At 40.7% G+C, this 23,004-nt stretch overlaps 1 protein-coding gene across 1 annotated transcript in view; it reads right to left on the bottom strand.

The window, feature by feature from the left end:
- The window catches only part of ZNF704 (zinc finger protein 704), a 214,029-nt gene that overhangs the window by 9,518 nt on the left and 181,507 nt on the right, over window positions 1–23,004 (bottom strand). Inside the window, exons 6-7 of the mRNA XM_081266841.1 lie at window positions 18,469–18,736; window positions 16,211–16,315 (exon numbers count right to left, since the gene is read on the bottom strand). Coding sequence (XP_081122967.1) covers window positions 16,211–16,315; window positions 18,469–18,736 — 373 coding nt within the window. The remainder of the gene's footprint in view (window positions 1–16,210; window positions 16,316–18,468; window positions 18,737–23,004) is intronic.

Raw genomic sequence — 23,004 nt, forward strand, 5'->3', positions numbered from 1 at the left:
TTTTAGGAAGTATCCCAGTTTAGGATAATTTGGGTTTAAGGCGTTCCCGGTTTAAGACAATCTGGGGGCTGGGGATGTGGCTCAAGCGGTAGCGCGCTCGCCTGGCATGCGTGCGGCCCGGGTTCGATCCCCAGCACCACATACCAACAAAGATGTTGTGTCCGCCGAGATCTAAAAAATAAATATTAAAAATTCTCTCTCTCTCTCTCTCTACCCCCTCTCTCACTCTCTCTTAAAAAAAAAAAGACAATCTGGGTTTAGGGAAGTTCCAGGTTTAAGGTTATTGCTGCTGGGAATAGGGCGTATCCTGCTGCCTGAGTTCCCGTTGAGTTCTAGGGGAATTGAGAAAGTAATTTGGGATGTGAATTGTGCGGCAGAACTTGGATTTCCCCAGAACGTGTGTGTAGAGGCCGGTGTGAGTTCGGGAATAAAGAATTGCTGTTTGAATCTACAAGGTGTGTGGTGGCTCGTGATCTTGTGCCCAGCCAAGACTGCGGCAGGTACTAGTACTACCTACTTTCCTTCAATATGAAGGAATGCATATCAGTGTCTTTCCAGACATTAATATGAAAATTTATACTGGTAAATCAAACCTAAAATTTAATGACTGTTGCCATGAGTCTGAATTATTGTTTACTGCTGGTCTGGTCTTGAAAGCCAGCAGAGATGAGCAACATACAGATTTAAAAAAAATACATTTCATGTATATAGATCTGAAGGTCTTTCCATGAGAAGAAATGTGCCTCCTCCCCTCTCATAATGCACTTGGCTTTCAGGATGCAAAACAGAGAACAAATGTTCAGAAGTTAATGGCCACTGAAAATGATCCAGAATACACTCACGTGAGTTGTTTTAAATTATCAGGACAATACAATTTAAAGATTTCTGTAGAACTCATAAAATCTTAAGAATACCAGAACTGGTAGAGAATTGAAAAAAAAAATTTAGTTGACGAGCCAGTGTCACTACTTCCATAAGCCAAGGAAGATTCTAGATTTTTTTGGTGCATTATAGCTGTACATATTGATGAGATCTTTGTTACATATTTGTACATGTATACAATATAACAATATAATTCAGCCAATATCACTCCCCAGCACTACCCCTTCTCCCCAATACCCTTGGACCCTTTCCTTCTATTTATCTCCCTTTGATTTTCATGGGATCTGCCCCCATTTTTCTTTTTTCCTCTTCGGCTTGACATGAGAGAAAAATACAACCCTTAACTTTCTGAGTTTGACTTGTTTCACTAAACATGATGGTCTCTAGTTCTATCCATTTTCCTGCGAATGCCATAATTTCATTTTTCTTTATGGTGAAATAAAACTTTCTTTATCCATTCTTCCATTGATGGACACTGAGGCTGGTTACATTGGCTACAATAAACACAATCCTAGATTTTGCAAAGTTGCCACAGCTCTTTTGCATGCGGTGATATGACATTATCAGATGTTCTTTGTTCAGCATTAGTAAATACAGTGATCCCTCTGAAGTGAGATTGGTTTCAGCATCCCTGTGGATACTAAAACCTGCAGATGTTCAAGTCTCTTGGACAAAATGGCATTACTATTTGCATGTAACTCAGGTACATGGTCCCATATACTTCAAATCACCTCTGTATTACTTATGGTACCTAATTACAATGTAAATGTTACCTAAGTAACTGTTATAACTGTACTGTTTAGGGAATAAAAAGAAAAGGTCTGTACAAATTCAGTATAGATGCAATTGAAAAAAAAGTTTAATCTGTAATTAGAATCTGCATATGTAGAACCTGCAGATCCAGAGGGCTGGCTGTAATTTCCATATACTAGACACTGTTCTAGTGTTATGCTCGAATTCAGGACCCCCAAAGACCACCAGAGACCCAAGATCGATGTAAGCAGCAAAGAGGCGTTTATTGCGAGCTAGCTCGGTCCTCCGCGTGCACACATAGCAACTGGTGACGCTGAGAGGCCCCGAGCCCAGGGTTTGCAACATTTTTATACATTTTTGGAGAGGGCAGGGACTTCCCATATATCAGCAAATCATCACACACCGCGGGAAAATCAAATAACAACTCTAAAACATGATTAGCACATTCACTGGCGGGAACAAGTTGGGTAGGGGTGATTGGTCAGAAAAAAAGGGGTATTGGTTTGAACTGATTGGTTTGAGCCAAGAGGGGTGTATGTGCTGAACTACATGGTTTCCCAATATGCTATCAACCACCATAAACTACTGGGAGGGTCATCTGGCATCCCAGGTATTTCCCTGTCTCATGCTGATTGGTGGCTGCTAGGGGGTTGCTATGGATCTCCACCTAGCCTGACTGAGTCAGGGACACCTGGGGCAGCAGATCTCTCCTGTTATTTGTAGATAAACAACTTAGCAGGGTGGGAATGTGCCTAGGAGTGCTCTGTGGGTTTTTCCAAGGACAAAGTTCATGTCCCTTTCTTGGACAGGCTTTGCTCTGAGGTAGAGGCTGGTTTTTCACTAGATTCTGTAGATACAACAGTGAGCAAAACAGCCTCTGCTCTTGTGGTGTTTACATTCTCGTGGGCAGACAGACAATACATTTTAGGGATAAGTCCTATTACCGTAATTTTACTTTCTTCAGGCTAAAGTATAATTTAAGGAGAGAATATACATTAGGATGGCAAAAGAAGGTCGCTGAGGCAGTCACCCTTTATCTGCAGGACATACCAGAGGACAGTGCAATGACAAAGATTTTCAAGTGCACAGGTTCCCAGAAGGTGCTCTGAGGGAGGCGAGGGTAGAAGGATGGACGATGGGATTGAATGTTTGTCATTCTAAGTGTAATAGGAATCCATTGGAGAATTGTGAGATATCTGAATAATGCTTTGAAAGGATCGCTTTGGTTCTTGGGAAATGGATATGAGACATTCTGGAAAGGAGACCTATAGACTATCTAAGAGCCTTTTGGAGGCAAACATGTATGAGTGGTTTAGGGTCGATATGGCAGCGGTGGGAAGGGGATGAATGGAAGGGGATTGTCGCTTAGAGGCAGAACTAGAATTTGCAGATGGATGAATGTGGAACAAAGAATGCAGACAAATCTTTAGATGAACCAAGAGGAGGCAAAGATGGATCCTGGGTTCTTGCCTGAGTGGCTGGGGGTGTGGGAACAGTGGGGTGCCACTTAAAGAGATGGGAAAACTGGTGCAATGGTAGGTTTGAGGGAGACATGAGAGAAAGGTTTTTGAAAATATCATGAGCACAGTTTGAGGAATATGGACCTACTGTGAGACCGACAGTCTTTATTCTCTCTTAATTTGGAGTTCAAGGCATGCACCTCCTGTGTGCAGCCCCTCCCCCTTCCAAAGGCTTGGGTTTCTACAGGGTGCGACACAGCACAAGACACAGAGGACCCACTTCACACGTGGTATGTGGCTTAGTTCTGTGGAAGGCTTTGTACGACCTGAGTTTTCTTGATATTTTTTTTAAATAGCAAGAACATCATGTTTTATCTTCTTATTTTACTAGGGGATAAGGGTAGGGAAACCAAGGGAGTGACTGCAGTAGGTAACTAATATTTATTAAGCTCATGCAAATGTGACAAGCTATTGGTTATTTACTATCTCTCCTAAACCTCCAGCAAACATGCAAAATAAATGATCATATTTGCATCTTGGAGACAAATTTAAGCTTTGAACAGAGAGGTGGACTGCACCACATCCCACAAGAAAAAGTAGCGATAACAGTAATTTATCGAGAGCTTGGTATATGGTCTAAGTACAAACTAAGCTAAGCACCTCCCATATATTATAGAACTTTTTTTGGTGTGTGGTTCTGGTGATTGAATCCAGGGCCTTGCACATGATAAGCACATTCTACCACTGAGCTATATTCTCACTGCCTTCTAATTTAATCCTCACAATGGCCCTATGATAAAAGCATCACTATCATTTCCCCTTTACAGAAGTTAAATACATTGTCAAGGCCACACAGTTATTAAATGAGGAACTTGGTTGTCCAATACCAGTTGGTCTTAGAACCCCCTTCTGAAGGATATTAGACGCCTGCTCTTTCTACTCTCCCATCCTGCCATATAATTGATGGAAATACTGTGTGGCCTCGGAGGCACAGGCAGCAAATTAAACTAGACAAATGATTATATCAAACTAAGAAGCTTCTGTACAGCAAAGTAAATATTCAACATAACTAAGAGACAACCTACAGAATGGGAGAAAACATTTACAAACTATTCATCCAGTGATTGATATCCAGAGTACATAAGGAACTCTGAACCAAACACACAATCAATCCAATGAAAAACTGGCCTAAAGAACTAAACAGACACTTCTCAAAAAATGACATATGAATAGGCACTAAATACATGAAAAAATGCTCAATCTCACTAATTGAGGGGAAATGCAAATCAAAACCACAATGAGTTATCTCACCCTGGTGGTGAGTCATCAAAAAGACAACAAATGCTGGAGAGAATGCAGAGAAACAGGAACTCTCAAACACCACTGGTGGGAACTCAGCCATTATGGAAGAGTCCCCCCTTAAACTAACAACTACAGTTATGATCTAGTAATTCTACTACCAGGAGATGATCTCACTATGGCAAAAAGGTACTTGCAGTCCCAAATTTCCTGCAGCAGTGTTCACTGCTCTTTCTACTAAAATATAGAACACCAAAAGCCAACTGTGTGACCCTGGAGATCCAGGCTGTCTGATTCGCGCGGCCTGCCCCACGGCTACAGAAGGCGTGGCGCCGCAGAGAAGGGACTAACTAGTAAGCAGGGAGATAAGTGGCTGCGACAACACGGTGGAATCCCGCCAGCCAAGCCCGCACTGACCCCCGGGCTGAGTTCAGGATTTCAGACGGGGAAGGAAGCGGTATAGTCCCATCCCCCACAAGGGACACTCCACTAAGGCAATCAGCGGCCACCATCTTAGAGAGCTGAAGTATCCACCGCCACTCTCCGACAGATTGCAACAACAAAACAGGTGTGTGTCACTCAGCTCAGCCCCCATACATAGGGGGATTTCGCATAAAATCCCTCCTAGACTTTCCCGGGGAGGGAGTATCAGAGTGAGCCTGCATAAAGACTAAGGGGAAAATAGAGGCACCTGACCTTCAACACCCCCTCCCATCAGCAGCCCAAACAAAACCTGTCTAGCCAGCGCTGGGGGAGGGGCAAGCAGAAAAAATCAAAACCAAAGAGTGCCGGGGATCCCAAAAGCCAACTGTGTGACCCCGGAGATCCAGGCTGTCTGATTCACGCGGCCTGCCCCGCGGCTACAGAAGGTGTGGCGCTGCAGAGAAGGGATTAACTAGCAAGCAGGGAGATAAGTGGCTGCGACACAGTGGAATCCCGCCAGCCAAGCCCGCACTGACCTCCGGCCTGAGTTCAGGATTTCAGACGAGGAAGGAAGCGGTACAGTTCTATCCCCCACAAGGGAAACAAAACAATAGAGTGCCGGGGTTCCCAATAGCCACCCTCCACACCCAACAAATGGCAGGCCCAGAGTACAGTTTGAACTGCCGAGAACCATCACTCGGGAAATCTGGTCTAGCAGGAGAAACCAGGGGACTAGAGGCAAGGCCCTCGCGACTGGGCGGCTGTAAACTGCAGACCCGCCGGCGACAGTTCACCCACTGCCCGCGTAACTGGGCGGTAGGAGAACGCCCGCCCGCTGGCGACTGATCATCTGCCCACGGCCTATGATACTGGGCGGCTGGAGACCGCCCGCCTGCCACGACCGGGAGCTGAAACCAAACAGAGACAGTTCAGTCACACCCCCCCATTAGGACACCCAGGCAAGGAGACTGGGGCCCGTCATAGCAGAGTAGTGTCGTCACTGGAGCTTGGACGTCGGAATTCCTTCCCAGTGGAATCCACGTTAGCAGGCATAGTTTAACAACACAAAGGAGAGACATCAGAGTAATACAGAAACAAAACAAAACTATAGAAGAGAGCAGAAACACGACAATCAAATAGAGCTGGAAAGTAACGTGGACAACATGAGAAAACAAGGGAAAAAAGGATTACAAACAATGCAAGACAACTCAATTCTACAGGAGGACATAGAAACATCAGAAACAGGGATAGGGAAAGAACTCAAGGCATACCTAACTCGAATGGAAAGGAATATTAGAGAAGACATGAGACAGCAAGTCCAAGAAATAAAAGTATATTTTGAAAATGAATTAAACAAACAAATTCAAATGGCAAAGAACGAGCTCTACCAGGAGATAGAGATCTTAAAAAAAAATCAAACAATAATCCTAGAATTGCAGGAAACTATAAACCAAATTAAAAACTCAAATGAGAATATTACAAATAGACTTGATCAAGTAGAAGTCAGAACATCAGATAATGAAGACAAGGTTTATCAACTTGAAAAGAATATAGTCAACACAGAAAAGATGCTTAAATCCCACGAGCAATCTATTCAAGAGATATGGGATGTCATAAAAAAACCAAATTTGAGAGTCATAGGGATAGAAGAAGGCACAGAGATTCAAACCAAAGGAATGGACAGCATATTAAATGAAATAATTCTAGAAAACTTCCCAGAGATGAAAGATGAAATGGATTGCCAAATCCTGGAAGCCTACAGGACCCCAAACATTCAAAACCATAATAGACCAACTCCAAGACATATAATTATGAAGATAGCCAACGTACAGAACAAGGAGAGAATATTAAAAGCTACGAGAGAAAGGAGGCAGATTACATTCAGGGGTAAACCAAATAGGTTAACGACTGATTTTTCATCACAGACTTTGAAAGCGAGAAGATCCTGGAATAATGTATTTCAAACCCTGAAAAATAATGGATTCCAACCAAGAATACTGTATCCAGCAAAATTAAGCTTCAGTCAGATTTGACAATGAAATTAAAATCTTTCACGATAAACAAAAGCTAAAAGAATTTGCAGCAAGAAAACCAGCACTGCAAAGCATTTTGAGCAAAATACTACAAGAGGAGGAATTGAAAAATAGTGCCCAAAACTAACAGCAGGAGGTATCTCAGTAAAGGGGGAGGAAAATAACCAAAAAGTAAAACCAGCCAAACTAAAATAAATAAATAAAGAAGCATGACTGGAAGTACAAATCATATCTCAATTGTAACCTTAAATGTTAATGGACTAAACTCACCAATCAAGAGACATAGGCTAGTAACCTGGATCAAAAAAACAAATCCAACAATATGCTGCCTTCAAGAGACTCATATGATAGGAAAAGACATACACAGGCTGAAGGTAAAAGGTTGGGAAAAATCATACCACTCACATGGCCCTCGGAAGCAAGCAGGAGTGGCCATACTCATATCGAATAAAATCAACTTTAAACCTAAGTTAATCAAGAAGGATAAAGAAGGACACTATATACTGTTAAAAGGAACCATCCACCAACAAGACATAACAATTATCAATTTGTATGCACCAAACAATGGAGCTGCAACGTTCATAAAACAAACTCTCCTCAAGTTCAAGAGTCAAATAGACCACAACACAATAATTATGGGTGACTTCAACACACCGCTCTCTCCATTAGACAGATCCTCTAGACAAAAACTGAATAAAGAAACTATAGAACTCAACAACACAATCAATAACCTAGACTTAACCGACACATATAGAATATATCAACCATCATCAAGTGGATACACGTTCTTCTCAGCAGCACATGGATCCTACTCAAAGATAGACCATATATTATGCCATAAGGCAACTCTTAGTAAATATAAAGGTGTGGAGATAATTCCATGCACCATATCTGATCATAATGGAATGAAATTGGAAATCAATGATAAAAGAAGGAAGGAAAAATCCTACATCACATGGAAAATAAACAATATGTTATTGAATGATCAATGGGTTATAGAAGACATAAAGGAGGAGATGAAAAAATTCTTAGAGTCAAATGATAATACAGACACAATATACCAGAATCTATGGGACACAATGAAAGCAGTTTTAAGAGGGAAATTCATTTCTTAGAGTTCTTACCTCAAAAAAAGAAAAAAACAACAAATAAATGAACTCACACAACACCTCAAAAGCCTAGAAAAGGAAGAGCAAAACAGCAGCAAATGTAGTAGAAGACAAGAAATAATTAAAATTAGAGCAGAAATCAACGAAATTGAAACAAAAGAAACCACTGAAAAAATTGATAAAACTAAAAGTTGGTTCTTTGAAAAAATAAATAAGATAGACAAGCCCTTAGCCATGCTAACGAAAAGAAGAAGAGAGAGAACTCAAATTACTAACATATGGGATGAAAAAGGCAATATCACAACAGACACTACAGAAATACAGAAGATAATTAGAAAGTATTTTGAAACCCTATATTCCAATAAAATAGAAGATAGTGAAGATATCGATAAATTTCTTAAGGCATATGATTTGCCCAGACTGAGACAGGAAGACACACACAATTTAAACAGACCAATAACAAAGGAAGAAATAGAAGAAGCCATCAAAAGACTACCAACCAAGAAAAGCCCTGGACCGGATGGGTATACAGCGGAGTTCTACAAAACCTTCAAAGAAGAATTAATACCAATACTTTTCAAGCTATTTCAAGAAATAGAAAAAGAGGGAGCTCTTCCAAATTCATTCTATGAGGCCAACATCACTTTGATCCCAAAACCAGACAAAGATACTTCAAAGAAAGAAAACTACAGACCAATATCTCTAATGAACTTGGATGCAAAAATCCTCAATAAAATTCTGGCGAATCGAATACAAAAACATATCAGAAAACTTGTGCACCATGATCAAGTAGGATTCATTCCTGGGATGCAAGGCTGGTTCAATATACGGAAATCAATAAATGCTATTCACCACATCAATAGACTTAAAGACAAGAACCATATGATCATCTCGATGGATGCAGAAAAAGCATTTGACAAAGTACAGCATCCCTTTATGTTCAAAACACTAGAAAAACTAGGGATAACAGGAACTTACCTCAACATTGTAAAAGCTATATATGTTAAACCTCAGGCTAGCATCATCCTAAACGGAGAAAAACTGAAGGCATTCCCTCTAAAATCTGGAACAAGACAGGGATGCCCTCTATCACTACTTCTATTCAATTTAGTTCTCGAAGTACTAGCCAGAGCAATTAGACAGACAAAAAAAATTAAAGGCATAAAAATAGGAAAAGAGGAAATTAAATTATTGCTATTTGCGGATGACATGATAATGTACTTAACAGACCCAAAAGAGTCTACAAAGAAGCTGCTAGAGTTAATAAATGAATTCAGCAAAGTGGCAGGTTATAAAATCAACACGCATAAATCAAAGGCATTCCTGTATATCAGCAACAAAACCTCTGAAATGGAAATAAGGAAAACCACTCCATTCACAATATCCTCAAAGAAAATAAGATACTTGGGAATCAACCTAACAAAAGAGGTGAAAGATTTATACAATGAAAACTACAGAACCCTAAAGAGAGAGAGAGAAGATGATCTCAGAGGATGGAAAAATGTACCCTGTTCATGGATAGGCAGAACTAACATCATCAAAATGGCGATATTACCCAAAGTTCTCTACAGGTTTAATGCGATGCCAATCAAAATCCCAACGGCATTTCTTGTAGAAATAGACAAAGCAATCATGAAATTCATATGGAAAAACAAAAGACCCAGAATAGCAAAAGCAATTCTAAGCAGGAAGTGTGAATCTGGAGGTATAGAGATACCAGAGGTCAAACTGTACTACAAAGCAATAGTAACAAAAACAGCATGGTACTGGTACCAAAACAGGCAGGTGGACCAATGGTACAGAATAGAGGACACAGAGACTAATCCACAAAGCTACAACTATCTTATATTTGATAAAGGGGCTAAAAGCATGCAATGGAGGAAGGATAGCATCTTCAACAAATGGTGCTGGGAAAATTGGAAATCCATATGCAACAAAATGAAATTGAATCCCTTTCTCTCGCCATCCACAAAAATTAACTCAAAATGGATCAGGGAGCTAGATATCAAATCAGAGACACTGCGTCTGATAGAAGAAAAAGTTGGTTACGATCTACATATTGTGGGGTCGGGCTCCAAATTCCTTAATAGGACACCCATAGCCCAAGAGTTAATAACAAGAATAAACAAATGGGACACATTCAAACTAAAAAGTTTTTTCTCAGCAAGAGAAACAATCAAACAGGTAAATAGAGAGCCTACATCCTGGGAACAAATTTTTACTCCCCACACCTCAGATAGAGCCCTAATATCCAGAATGTACAAAGAACTTAAAAAATTAAACAATAAGATAACAAATAACCCAATCAACAAATGGGCCAAGGACCTGAACAGACACTTCTCAGAGGAGGACATACAATCAATCAACAAGTACATGAAAAAATGCTCACCATCTCTAGCAATCAGAGAAATGCAAATCAAAACCACCCTAAGATACCATCTCACTCCAGTAAGATTGGCAGCCATTATGAAGTCAAACAACAATAAGTGTTGGCGGGGATGTGGGGAAAAGGGTACACTTTTACACTGCTGGTGGGACTGCAAAATGGTGAGGCCAATTTGGAAAGCAGTATGGAGATTCCTGGGAAAGCTGGGAATGGATCCACCATTTGACCCAGCTATCGCACTTCTGGGACTATTCCCTGAGGACCTTAAAAGAGCGCACTATAGGGATACGGCTGCATCAATGATTATAGCGGCACAATTCACAATAGCTAGACTGTGGAACCAACCTAGATGCCCCTCAGTAGATGAATGGATAAAAACAATGTGGCATCTATACACAATGGAGTATTATGCAGCACTAAGAAATGACAAAATCATAGAATTTGCAGGGAAATGGATGGCATTAGAGCAGATTATGCTAAGCGAAGCTAGCCAAGCCCTAAAAAACAAATGCCAAATGTCTGCTTTGATATAAAGAGAGCAACTAAGAACAGAACAGGAAGGAAGAGCATGAGGAAAAGACTACAGTAAACAAAGACGAATGGAGGGAGAGAAATGGAGAGAGAAGGGAAAGCATATGGAAATGGTAGGAGACCTTCAATGATACATAAAAGTATAAGAGGTCATGAGGGGCAAGGGGGAGGGAAAAAAAGGGAGAGAATTGAACAACAGCAGGGGAGGTAGAGAGGGAAGATGGGAGGGGAGGGGGGATAGTAGGGGATAGGAAAGGTAGCAGAATACAACAGTCACTAATATGGCATTATGTAAAAATGTGAATATGTAACAGATGTGATTCTGCAATCTGTATTTGGGGTGAAAATGGGAGTTCAAAACACAATTTGAGTCAAATGTATGAAAGATGATATATCATGAGCTATGTAAAGCTTTAAATAATCAATAAAAAAAATATAGAACAGAGCCGGGTGTGGTAGCACATGCCTGTAATTCCAGTGACTTGGGGGGCTAAGGTGGGAGGATCAAAAGTTCCAGGCAATCCTGTGCAATTTACCTAGGCCCTAAGCAACTTAAACCCTGTCTCAAAATATAATATAAAAAGTGCTGGGAATGTGGTCTAGTGGTAAAGCACCCCTGGTTTAAAAAAAAAAAATCAACCCAGAGGCCCTTCAGTGGATGGGTAAATAAAGAACATCTGGTATATATACACAATGGAACATTATTCATCCATTAAAAAAGTGAAATCCTGCTGGGGTTGTGGCTCAATGGAAAGCACTCGCCTGCACATGTGAGGCACTGGGTTAGATCCTCAGCACCACATTAAAAAAATAGGTATTGTGTCCACCTACAACTAAATATCTATATCTATATATACATATATATATATCTCCTGTCATTTGGAACAATATGTACAGAATTGGTGGCCATTCTGTTAATAAGCCAGACAGAGACAAGTACTGCACATTATCACTCATTTGTGGAAACTAATGTCAACCTTAAAGAAGAATGAAATAATAGTGGTCACTATAGCCTAGGAAGGGCAGGAGGGAGGAGGCACAGAAAGAAGCCCAAGGTCACCAAAACAGAATGGAGGATTACTTCTGGTTCTTCTTTAGCACAGGTGGGTAACCATAGGTTAAAATAATCTGTGATATATTCCAAATGACCAGAAAAATAGGAAATCCCCAACACATATAAATGATTAATATTTGGAGAGAGGGAAATGCTAATTACCCTGGTTTGATTATTACACAGTGTATATAAATACTGAATTACCACAATGTACCCCATAGAGATGTACTAACATTGGGCTGGGGTTGTGGCTCAGAGACAGAGCACTTGGCTTGCATATGTGAGGCACTGAGTTCAATCCTTAGCACCACATAAAAATAAACAAAATAAAGATATTGTGCCCACATATAACTAAAAAATATTTTTTTAAAAGATGTACTAACATTCTCTCTCAATAAATGATTCTAATTTGAAGAAAATAATGTGTGTCCTAAAATACAATCCTGATTTTGACTCTCCAGTAGTCTCTACACTTTAGTCTTTATTTCTTAACCTTTTCTGAGTTCTATCTTGAAGCATGTTTTATTAAGTATTTGATGTACTAAACATTATTTCTAAGTAAATAAAATAGGCTACATGTCCCTAATTTGTCTACTGATTAGGTGAAACCTCAGATGAGCTTAAAGAACTCTAAACTAATTTTTCCCTGGTGTTGAGTATATTTGTGTTATATGAAACAATCCTAAATAGGGACAATCCACTTCCTCTGATCCCTGTTTAATAGTAACAATGGCAGTAATAATAAGAGCTCCACAGTGTTGGCCATACGCCAGGCACAGTGCTGCACCACACAGATCTACCAGGTAGAATGAGAATGGAGGTCACTCCTTCACAAAGGTCAAGTGACTGGTTGGAGGTCAGAGTTCATAGATGCCAGAGTCAGGATGTGCAGATGAGCCTCCCTGAGTGCAAAAATGTGAATGTCATACTTCTGTAAATGTGTTGGAGGAATTACTTTGTAACTTTCTGTTTCTCAAACAGAAAAGACCTTTGGTTAGTTTTGATCTCTTATACTAATTTGAACCCTTTCTCAAGGCATTGAAAAAACAAACCCAAACCAACTAAGAATCTAACATTTAAGTACTGCTATGCCCGTGGCACCCACTCCCCACCAAATTCATACTTTGAAATTTTACCTGCCCCCAGAGTGATTATACTTGGAGATAAGGTCTTTAAAGCATTAAGTTAAATTAGGTTATAAGGATGAGTCCCCAATCTAATAGAATTAGTGCCCTGATAAGAAGAGCCATCAGAAAATTGGCTGTTGTGTACTTTCTTTCTTATTCTGATTTCCTCCCCTTCTCCACCCTCATTCTTTCTTGCTATGTATTACACACACACAGGAAAACTATGTGAAGACACAGTCAGAAAGTGGCTATTTACAAACCAGAAAGAGCCTTCACCAGGAACTAAATTGGCTGATACCTTGATTTGGGACTTCTAGCCTCCAGAACTGTGAGCAAATAGATTTCTGCTGTTTAACACATCCTGTCTATGCTATTTTGTTATGGTAGCTTGAGGTGACTAATGAAGGAGCCAAGAGATTTTAGCTTTCTGTCATAAAAAGACAGAGAAAGGCATGGAGATAATTAGAACTAAAGGCAGGCCATGAGAGAAAAACAGGTTAAAAAAAGCTGTAATTAATGAGGATCTCCTTTCCCCTTCCTAGCAGCCTTAGGCTAGAAAAGACTGAAACTACAGTGCTTGTAAATATGCAGATCAGCCTTCTTGGATACCCACCTCGGGGAAGGGGTCTTACTTAGGGAACTCATTAAAACCTAATGTTCAAGAAAATCTAGCACAGACAAAGGAATAAGTAAAATCCTACAAACCCTGGGATTTCTCAGAAGGAGATTTTTCCCATTCTCTAGAAAGTGTTCGAAATCTCTCTTCAATACCAAGTCTCAAATATGAGAGAGGAAAGAAAACCTAAATGAGGCTGACAACCTTGGGGCATTTGTTTTAAAAGTGTTTTATAATATAGAAACTGCTCTATTCTACAGTTTGGACATAACTGAAGACATTAATACTAATTCACTAAAACTTTGAGCTCTTCTGTCTGAAACTATTACCAATTTAGGAGGGAGGAATTCCATCTTAGAGTCTGCCTGACCTCCAGGGCCTAGGACAAGCACCACTGGGCAGGTCAGAGAGCTCCACCAACACACACAGGGGTGTGCAGCAGTCCTGCTTCTACGTGGTGCAGACTGTTAGGAAAGCTACTCACCCACAGAAGGAATAGGATGGCAAGCATCCATTTGTTCTTAAAAAACAAAATAGTATTAATAGGGGATTTGGCAACACAGTGAATGTTCTTAGTGTCGTGTTGCCTTTGTAGAGTAACACGAAAGTCTAGGAAAATACCCCTGTTTGTAAAGTAGGAATGGCAAGCGCTTGACTGCTAAAACAGTCTACAGTCATGGCTATGACAGATTACACAACCGGACAGACTTGGAATTCTCTGGTGAAGGAATAAATTAGAAGCTGACATAGAAGTTTAGTTAAATACCTACTTAACTCAGCCACCGTAGATACTTTCTGTCTAAGTTTTCTGTTATAATATCCCTGGTAACCAACACAGGGAAACCAGGGACTCTGCAAAAACTCCTCTGTGTTGAGATTCGGGTAGAGATGTACACAGTGTCCATGCCAGAGCTTTACAATTTCATTGTTGGAAAACAAACACCACAAGGCCTGCTGGCTGGCATCCTACTGTGTAAGACATTTCTAGGCAGCTAGTAAGAAACCACTCATTGACTTCTCTAGAGCTCAGGAGACAGTGTGATTAAGAAAGCAAAGGGGGAAAGTAACTCCAGTTTGGCTGGTCACCAGGGTCATCTAAAAAGGAGTTTGAACAGGGCTGTTCCACCTATACACTAGGAAAGTTTTTACATCAAATGACCAACATGGTATGTGCTCTTGAAGTTCTTTCCAAGCCATCTAATTCCTTCCAAGGCAGAAATTAGATGGCAAGTCTGTAGTTGGGGCTGCCATTCTAGGTTAGCACAGAAGGGCTGACTCAGTCAAGATAGGAAGATGATCTCTGGGCCTCCATATGTCTATCCAGGAAAAAGCCCCTAAAAGGACAGATTGTTAATCTCTCACACATACACCAGTGGGTCCATGTTTTTTCTAGAAGCAAAACTAATACCTGCACATCTGAACTGTTCTCTTCTAATGTCTAGTAACAAGGTCATTCACTCTTCCAGAGCTGCCCGCAGTTACCACTGTTCAATCAAACAGGCAACTTTCATAACGACTCCAGTTCCACGATATTGTTTAAAATCACATTCCAGGAGTGTTTTCTGGAAGCCACCATTTCCCAAATCGCTGCCAGCAGGATGATTTTTATTGTTGGCTAGTGCTCTATGGGATTTAATAAATATTCATTGGCAGAGCACAGCATAATTCATTCAGCCACTGTCATTTTTTTATCAGCTCCACAGGAGGCTTTAGACTTTACTGGGAACCTCTGGGAGTTGCCAGTGGTTGACAATAAGAAGCTTTTGTGAGGTCCTTGTGGGGAGGGGTGCAGAAGAGAAAATAAGGTAACATCTGTTATCATAAACCACTTTCTGAACCTTATCAGAAGTTACACACCGCTGCCAGCATCAACGGTGCACAAGTCTGTGGCTATTTTGTGATAAGCTCTATAAGACCCGGTTATGTTTCTAAATAAATGGTTAGGAATCAAGTTAACTCATGGTGATTTATCAGACTAAATCACTTAATATGTCAAGTTAATTCTTATGTACTTCTTAAATCTGGTTGTATTTTAGTACTCATTTATTTTAAAGTTGTCCATCAGCATGGATGATTCAGGCTTTGAAAGAAAAAAAAAGAAGAGTTCAATTTATCTACTTTTGAACTTTCAAATGAGATACCAACAGAACAATAATTTCAAAGGACTGAATTTTATAGCTCTTTAGAATGACGAATGTCACCTTTTCCATACAAGGTGAGTTCAGCTATTCATTTTATGGTCTTTTGGAAACAAACATACTGCCAACTCAAAAAATTGTATTTCCAATAAGTTGTTGTCACCAGTTAAAAACTCTTCTAGAAGTTTTCTAAAACAACAGTGGAACATCTTTTCGCAGAGAAGTTAGATCTGTCTGAGCCACAAGATACCTTGCTGATGAATTTATAAATATTGATTAAGAAATAGAGTACTTTTGGCATTCTGGATTTTGTTTTTTACTTGCACATTTCTACAATTTGTCCTCTAAATTTACATTTGGCTTTGCCCAGATTTCTGGCTTCTTTGTTTTTCTACTTACTGGAATGCCTGTGAAAGTGACTGGAGGAGATTGCCAAGAAATGCTGAAGCTGCTGCCATTAGGGGTGAACTTGGCTGATCCTGGAATAGTCACGGGGGGTGTGGCCTGTTAAACAGGAAACAGAGAAAGTTCTTATGAAAGATTTTTTTTTTCCCTTGGAGCCTTAAGCTCTCCTTACCTTACCAAAGTAGGGCCTTAGGAATGGTCCAGCTGTATGAATAACTTGGAATAATTATCTAATAGGTAGAGATTAAACGGGGTCAAAGGAGTAGCCAGAAATAGATTCTCTTATATATATATCTAAGCAATCTATCAAGAAGTAGTTTTGTTTTTGTGGTGCTGGGAATTGAACCCAGGGCTTTGTGCACACTAGGTAAGCACTTTTCCACTAAGCAACATCCTCAGCCCAACAAGACTCTTTTTGGCTGTCAATTTCTGAAGAAGAAATTTTATTATGTATACACATATTTATGATAGGACACCTATATACTACTATTCCCTATCAAATCTGGAAATATAAACTTGTTGAGTAAACTGGGAAATGGTGTGCAAATTGGTATATTTTAGGAGTGTTCTTTAGTAATATGTATCAAAATTCTTAGTATTCTATGAATTAGTTATTACACTTCTAAGAATTCATTCTAAAGAAATGGATACAGGGATGTCCCTTGCAGAATTATGTATTATGTGTATTAAAACCCCTGGAAACAACATGAATATTCAATAATAGGAATACAGGTAAACACATCATGACATACCCAAAGAGTCATTAAAAATGCTGTTGTTGAAGAAGGCTGATTGGCATGGGAAATGTTAACACATTTACAGAAAAAAAATAAACCAGAGTAAAGACTGTGCTACTATAGAGTCCCCAGATTCCTCCATTTAAAAAAAGTGTCTATTCATAGACACAGAACAAAATCTTAAAAGACATACAAAAAAAAAAAAAAACCCAAAAAACCAAAACCATTAACCAAGGGGACCTCTGGTTGTTGGGATTAGGGATGATTTTTTTTTAGTGGGGCTGGGATATTAGAATTTTCTGTGCTGAATATTTATAATGACTAGAAACAGAACAGTCCCAATATTATGAATACTTCCTTTGGGAAGGACCTTTTAGATCACCTAGTGTGGGTTCCAATTCTCTTATTACATAGATGAGCAAAATGATTTAATTCATTTTTTCAAGTCCATGATTTCTGGAGGGCAATAGTGACACATTAAAAACAAATGAATGAATTATTCTTTTTGACCAACAAGGGTCAGGAATTAAATTTATTGCACCAAGTAGTTTAATCAGCGCTCTATCCCATTGCTCTTGAGTTCAACACTGCTAAATAAGTGGCTGAATTCTTCCTCTGTAGGCTTAGTTTTTCTTATTACAAATATATTGACTAGTAATAGTGGTTTTGTATCTGGGACCATGGAAAGTATTTCAGCAACACACAGCAAGACTCAAAAACTGTTCATTCATGTTCCAGGTGACTCAATAGTTTCTCTTCTGAGAATTTAAGTCAGGCAGAGAGGTTCATAGTGGAGTTATTAATGATAGTGAAAAAATTGGACAGACCAAAAAGTAGATAGCTAAGGATCAGAGAAAGATTCAGACAATCTGGTGTATCAATTTGAGTGGATACTACTCAGTTAAAAGGAAAGTTTCTGTAAAACAAGGCTGGGAGAACACCATTACAAGTACATAAAGGAGACTTTTAAGGGTTACATGAGGTAGTTGAGAACCTTGGGGGTGGGAAGGAGTTTTAACTGGGGGATTCACAAGAATTTCCCTTCCTGACCAGTTCCCAGGTGATACTGGCACATTGACCTGGGGGACACTGGAAACCACTACTTTAGTCTGAGAATTAGTTACCCATTTAAAAGGCAGGGTATAATGAGGTCCCAGATTCAGAGTGATTCTGTCATTGTACCAAAGCTTTCCAAGGCTTAGCTTTTTACTTATTCTTTTTATTTAGCAGATACTTATATGATGTCTCAGGCATCATTCTGAGGGCTTTACAATATTAAAGATTTTAATCCTCATAGCAACCATTAAGGGAAGGAACCTTCAGCCAGCACTGGGAATCCAAGAATAATCATCCATATATGTGAGATGTTGGCTTTAAGAGGAGAAGAAAAGTAAACTTGGCTACCGAGCTGCAGTATGTGAGCTGTTTTCCACTGAGGTATCTATTTCCAGGTCAGATGGCTACAGCTTTTGGTCAGTGTCAGAATTATCACTCTCCCAGTCCCGTGCCAGTCACCTGGTAAGCGTGGTCGGTGTGCACGAGGTAGAGGGTGGTGGGAGCTGAGCGGCTCAATGGTGTCATCAGTTTGGTGTCGGTTTTGGCACAAGGAGTTTCTGTTCTGCTGGAATCTGGGATGGGGAATGTAGGAGGGGAAGCCAGGGACTGGGAGGGTGAAACTGGGGCCAGGCTGCTCAGTCCATCTGCCACTGAGTCTGTGTTGAGCTTGATCTCCGTGTAGTAGAAGTCTTCCTCTCCATCACTGTAGTCAGAGTCTCCAACACGCCTAAAGCAGAAGAGAGCAAACAGATGTGCTCAGCCTTGAAATCTCACATGTTAGTCCTCCGTCTAGGATGCTTTTCTCTTCTCTCTCGTCTGCCTGGCAATCTCTTGCTTATCCTGCAATACTCAAATATCCAATTCTAGGGAGGTCATTCTTGACATCTGCTTTCATCTGAACATGTCCACCCAAAGTTGATGTGTCAGAAACTTAGTCCCCGTACGTTAAAATGGAGGGGACTATCTATATTAATGGTGTTTTGAAATGGGGCCTCTGGGAGGTAGTTAGGATAGATGAGGCCACAGGGTGGGGCCACCATGATGACTTTACTGGCTTTATAGGAAGAGGAAGAGAGACTCAAGCTAGCAGCATGCTCTGTCTCCCCACATCATGTCCTCCACCGTGCTATGATGCAGCAAGAAGGTCCTTAGCAGATGCTGAGCAGATGTTAGTACCATGGTCTTGGACTTTCAGCCTCCAGAACCATGAGCCAAATTAACTTCTATTTCTTACAAATTACCTGGTCTTGGGAATTTTGTTACAACAACAGAAAATGGACTAAGATAAAGAAATCCATTCAATTATTCATCAGTTCAATCTTATGACAATAATTTATAAATCAATCAATCAATCTAGTTTATCCACACTGTTCTAGAGCCTCCTTATACTATAGTGAATAAAACATAGACACTGCCTTGTTGGAACTCACTGTCTAATAGACGAGACAGATGTTTAATATATCAGAAAGTCCCAGAAAGAAAAATTCAGCAGCACAAGAGTGTCCTTGAGCAATGTAAGTGATTGGGAAGGGGCACGATACTTACCTAGAGTGTTCAAGGGAAGCCTTTCTGAGAAGGTGACATTTAAGCAGACACTTGCCTGAATGACGTGAGGGAGAGACCACTATGGGAAGGACTGGGGGGAAGAGTTACATGAGGCTCCCGGGTGAGTCTGGTGCTTTCCAAGGAGTAGAGAGAGGCTAGTGTCTGGAGCTCAAGGCATGGCAGCACGGATGACCAGTGGGGTTTCACTGCCCACAGTGATGGCTTTAGCACTTATTCTGGATGTGATAGAAGCCAATGGGGACTTTGAGAAATTAAAAGCATTTTTTTAAAAAGAGTCACTTTGGCTATTGACTAGAGGACAGGAGGGCAAGGACAGGAGTCAAAGGCTGTTGCCATCAGATGAACACTGGCAGTGGCGGGGCCAGGCTGACAGTGCTCCAAACGACGGGAAGTCAAAGTCTGGATGTGTTTTGAAGGTGAGGCATCAGGACTTAACTCCTCTTAGTTCTCTGCGCTCCCTGTAAAGTGTGTTCACCCCTTGAGTTCACCACTTGCTGTATTTCTGTAATTATCATATTATTTTGTAGTGCTGGGATGGAACCCAGGGCCTTTTGCCTGACTGGCAAGTGCACTGCCACTGAGCTACACTTGCAGCCCTGTAGTTTTTTTTTTTTTTTTTTACCTGCGATCTCACTCTGATTGTTCTTCTCTAGGGATATGTCTTGCTGTTGACCTTTGTCCCTACATACACATCAGTGCATTTGGTGTGAGCAGGTACCTGTTAAATGTTGAACGATGAATTTAGCTGATGTTGTGGTTGCAGGGACTGAGACCATGGATTCTGGAGTTGGGCTTCACAGGCTCAGTTCCTGATTGACACTTCCTAATAGCGGGTTTGACTTTGGAAGCTTACACATGGTCCTCATGCCTCAGTTTCTTCACTTATAAAATGGGGATAATGAGTATGCCTGCTTTGACATGAAGACTAAATGAACAAAGTGCTCACAAGTGTACCTGACGCATAATAAATTTGATGTGTTTTTTCTTTTAAATAAAAACAAGGACTATGTTAAAAGGTTTCAATTTTCAGTATCTTTCCAGGTGCTTTCAAAGTTCTTCCTGAGTCAAGAAAAATTGTACTTTCCCACCGAAAGTTCTGAGTAAAATAAAATAACTATTTGCTTAGAAAATATTTATTTGGCTTGTTGGCACCTGGTTCTATGGGATGGCCGAGAGAGACCACGGCACCCCTCATTTCATGGACATATCCGCAGCAGCTGCAGATCACTGACTCAGAACAAACGTGTTGCTCTACTAATGATCCCTACTGGAACCTAAAATAAACTGCCCTCCCCAGGACTTTCTGTTTGGCCAAATCAGTGGCTTCTCCCAGTCTGGTTCCATTTCCCCTGAGCTCTCTGTGCCATATCAGGTCTGTTTGGGCTTGGCTTGCTGACCAGCATACCACTGAAGACCCCAGAGAGAGAGATGAAGAATGAGGATCTGTTCTATTCCTGTCCCACTTCCTTTCCAGTTACAGGCAGGCTGCACTGCTGCTCGTTGCCAAGTGCTACTAATAGACACACAGACCTGGGGGAGATGGTGAGTCCTCCAGGGTGATAAATCAGAATCAGCCCTTAGTATACAAGAACCGAGTGTGATTTAAGAGAAAAACAGTGCGCTTTTCATACTGGCATGGTGTGCACTGCAGCTACATCAGAGGCAAGACATGTTTTCTCTGGGCTTTGACAGGCTCTCCTCTCACACCTATACACAGCTAGTACTTGTTAAAAATGCTGTGTCCCCATAGTCACATAATGATGCTCATGGATTAAGGTGAGGGCAGTTGTCTTTCCCAGTCATGAGTGCACTCAGACACAGGGCTTCATAAACATAGTTTGGCCTTAGAGTCCTACAAGGACCTTTCCTAGGGGGTGGGGTGGTGGCTGGCAGGGTTCACAGTTCACTGAGCAATTCTAAGAGCACATCAGTAAAAAGGGGATACCTAGGGAAGCAAATAAAGTGGCTGAATTTTGAATTCCACCCACTGTGAGTGTACCCTGGGAGTGCACAGGAAAATTTTGTGATACCACTCATGGTATATATTTATATAGTGTGTGTGTGTGCTTCTAAGTGGGGCTGAAAAGGATTCAATTTTCTGGGCAGATGAATGAACTTTAAGACAAACACCCAGCATCTATCATCCAACACCCCCCCCCCCCACACACACACACTTCTTTAGAAAGCTAACAATTCTTGGATATTGCTTCAGGAAGTTCTTTCTAAACCTTTAAATAACTCTTGTTATGTTATGAATTGTCTTGAAGTGGGGGTGATATGCACAGCTATATTTTAATGCAGCACTACTTCACATACAGGCACACCATGGCCAGGGAGCAAAAGCCCAAGTCACACCGTGCCAGACACACAGTGCTTGGTGACCTCTGGGGGCCACCCCAATCTGGTGTATTCCCATACATCACCCTGTAGAGTTAGGGAGCCAAATAACTGCTCTCTCCACAGTCATTCATGGAGCTGACCCTCACAGATTAGCAAAATTCCTTTTTTTCCCCTCTGCCTACACTACATTTTATGGATGATGTATTTCCTAAATTTATCCCTCACCAGGCAAATGACCATTGCACTTATTTCTCCACACCCATCTTGACAAAAGGATTCCTCTGTATCTAAACATGAAGGCTTTGTTGGGTGCTTGTATCTGTCTTATGCACATTGGTTGTAATGTACAGCTTCTCAGGGTCCCTGCTAAGTCAGTCTCAGATAGCCACAGGACAAAAGCTGGAGACTGCCAAACACCACTGTGCTCCTGCTGTAAGCTCAAAGACTGTGGTGCCCCAAACTTCATTTTATCTTTCCTTAAGAGAGTTGTCATATAACACAAGGAAAAGTATAAATTTTATAAATAAAGCACGAATTTGAGCCACAGAAAGATTGAGCCATACCATCAGGCATTGTAAGAAGTGCAGCAGTAGGCTTGACTGGGTGGTGGTTCTTAAAATCTTTTATAGGCAATATAGGATTTTGAGACTCAAAGTTATGAATATTCTCCACTGCAAAAAATAATTGCACATTTCATATTACAGATAATTTTAGGGGGGGTCAAGAAACCCCTTGAAACACAACCATAGACCCCAGTTTAGGAAACCCTTATTCTGGTATTGTATACTTTATAAATGTTTCTCACATACATTTGATCTATTACCCTCCTATATGATGGTGCAGAACTAGTCATTTTCAGGGGGAACTGGGGTTCAGAGCAGAGACCTGCCTAATGTGACTGAGTCAATCAGGTCTTACATTAAATCCCTGTTCTCTGTCCTGGGACATCCTGGCCTATTCTTGGAACTTGCCATCTCTCTAGAGATAAGGAAGAGCCAGCTGGCCCCATGTCCAGAACTCCTGAGGCACTGTGTCATGCAGTCTCTGGGTGCAAGCGGCCTACCCTGAATCAACAGAGTCTACCTTAGG

The sequence above is a fragment of the Spermophilus citellus genome (assembly GCF_964194105.1).
Source record: "Spermophilus citellus genome assembly, chromosome: 14".
Lineage (NCBI taxonomy): Eukaryota > Metazoa > Chordata > Mammalia > Rodentia > Sciuridae > Spermophilus > Spermophilus citellus.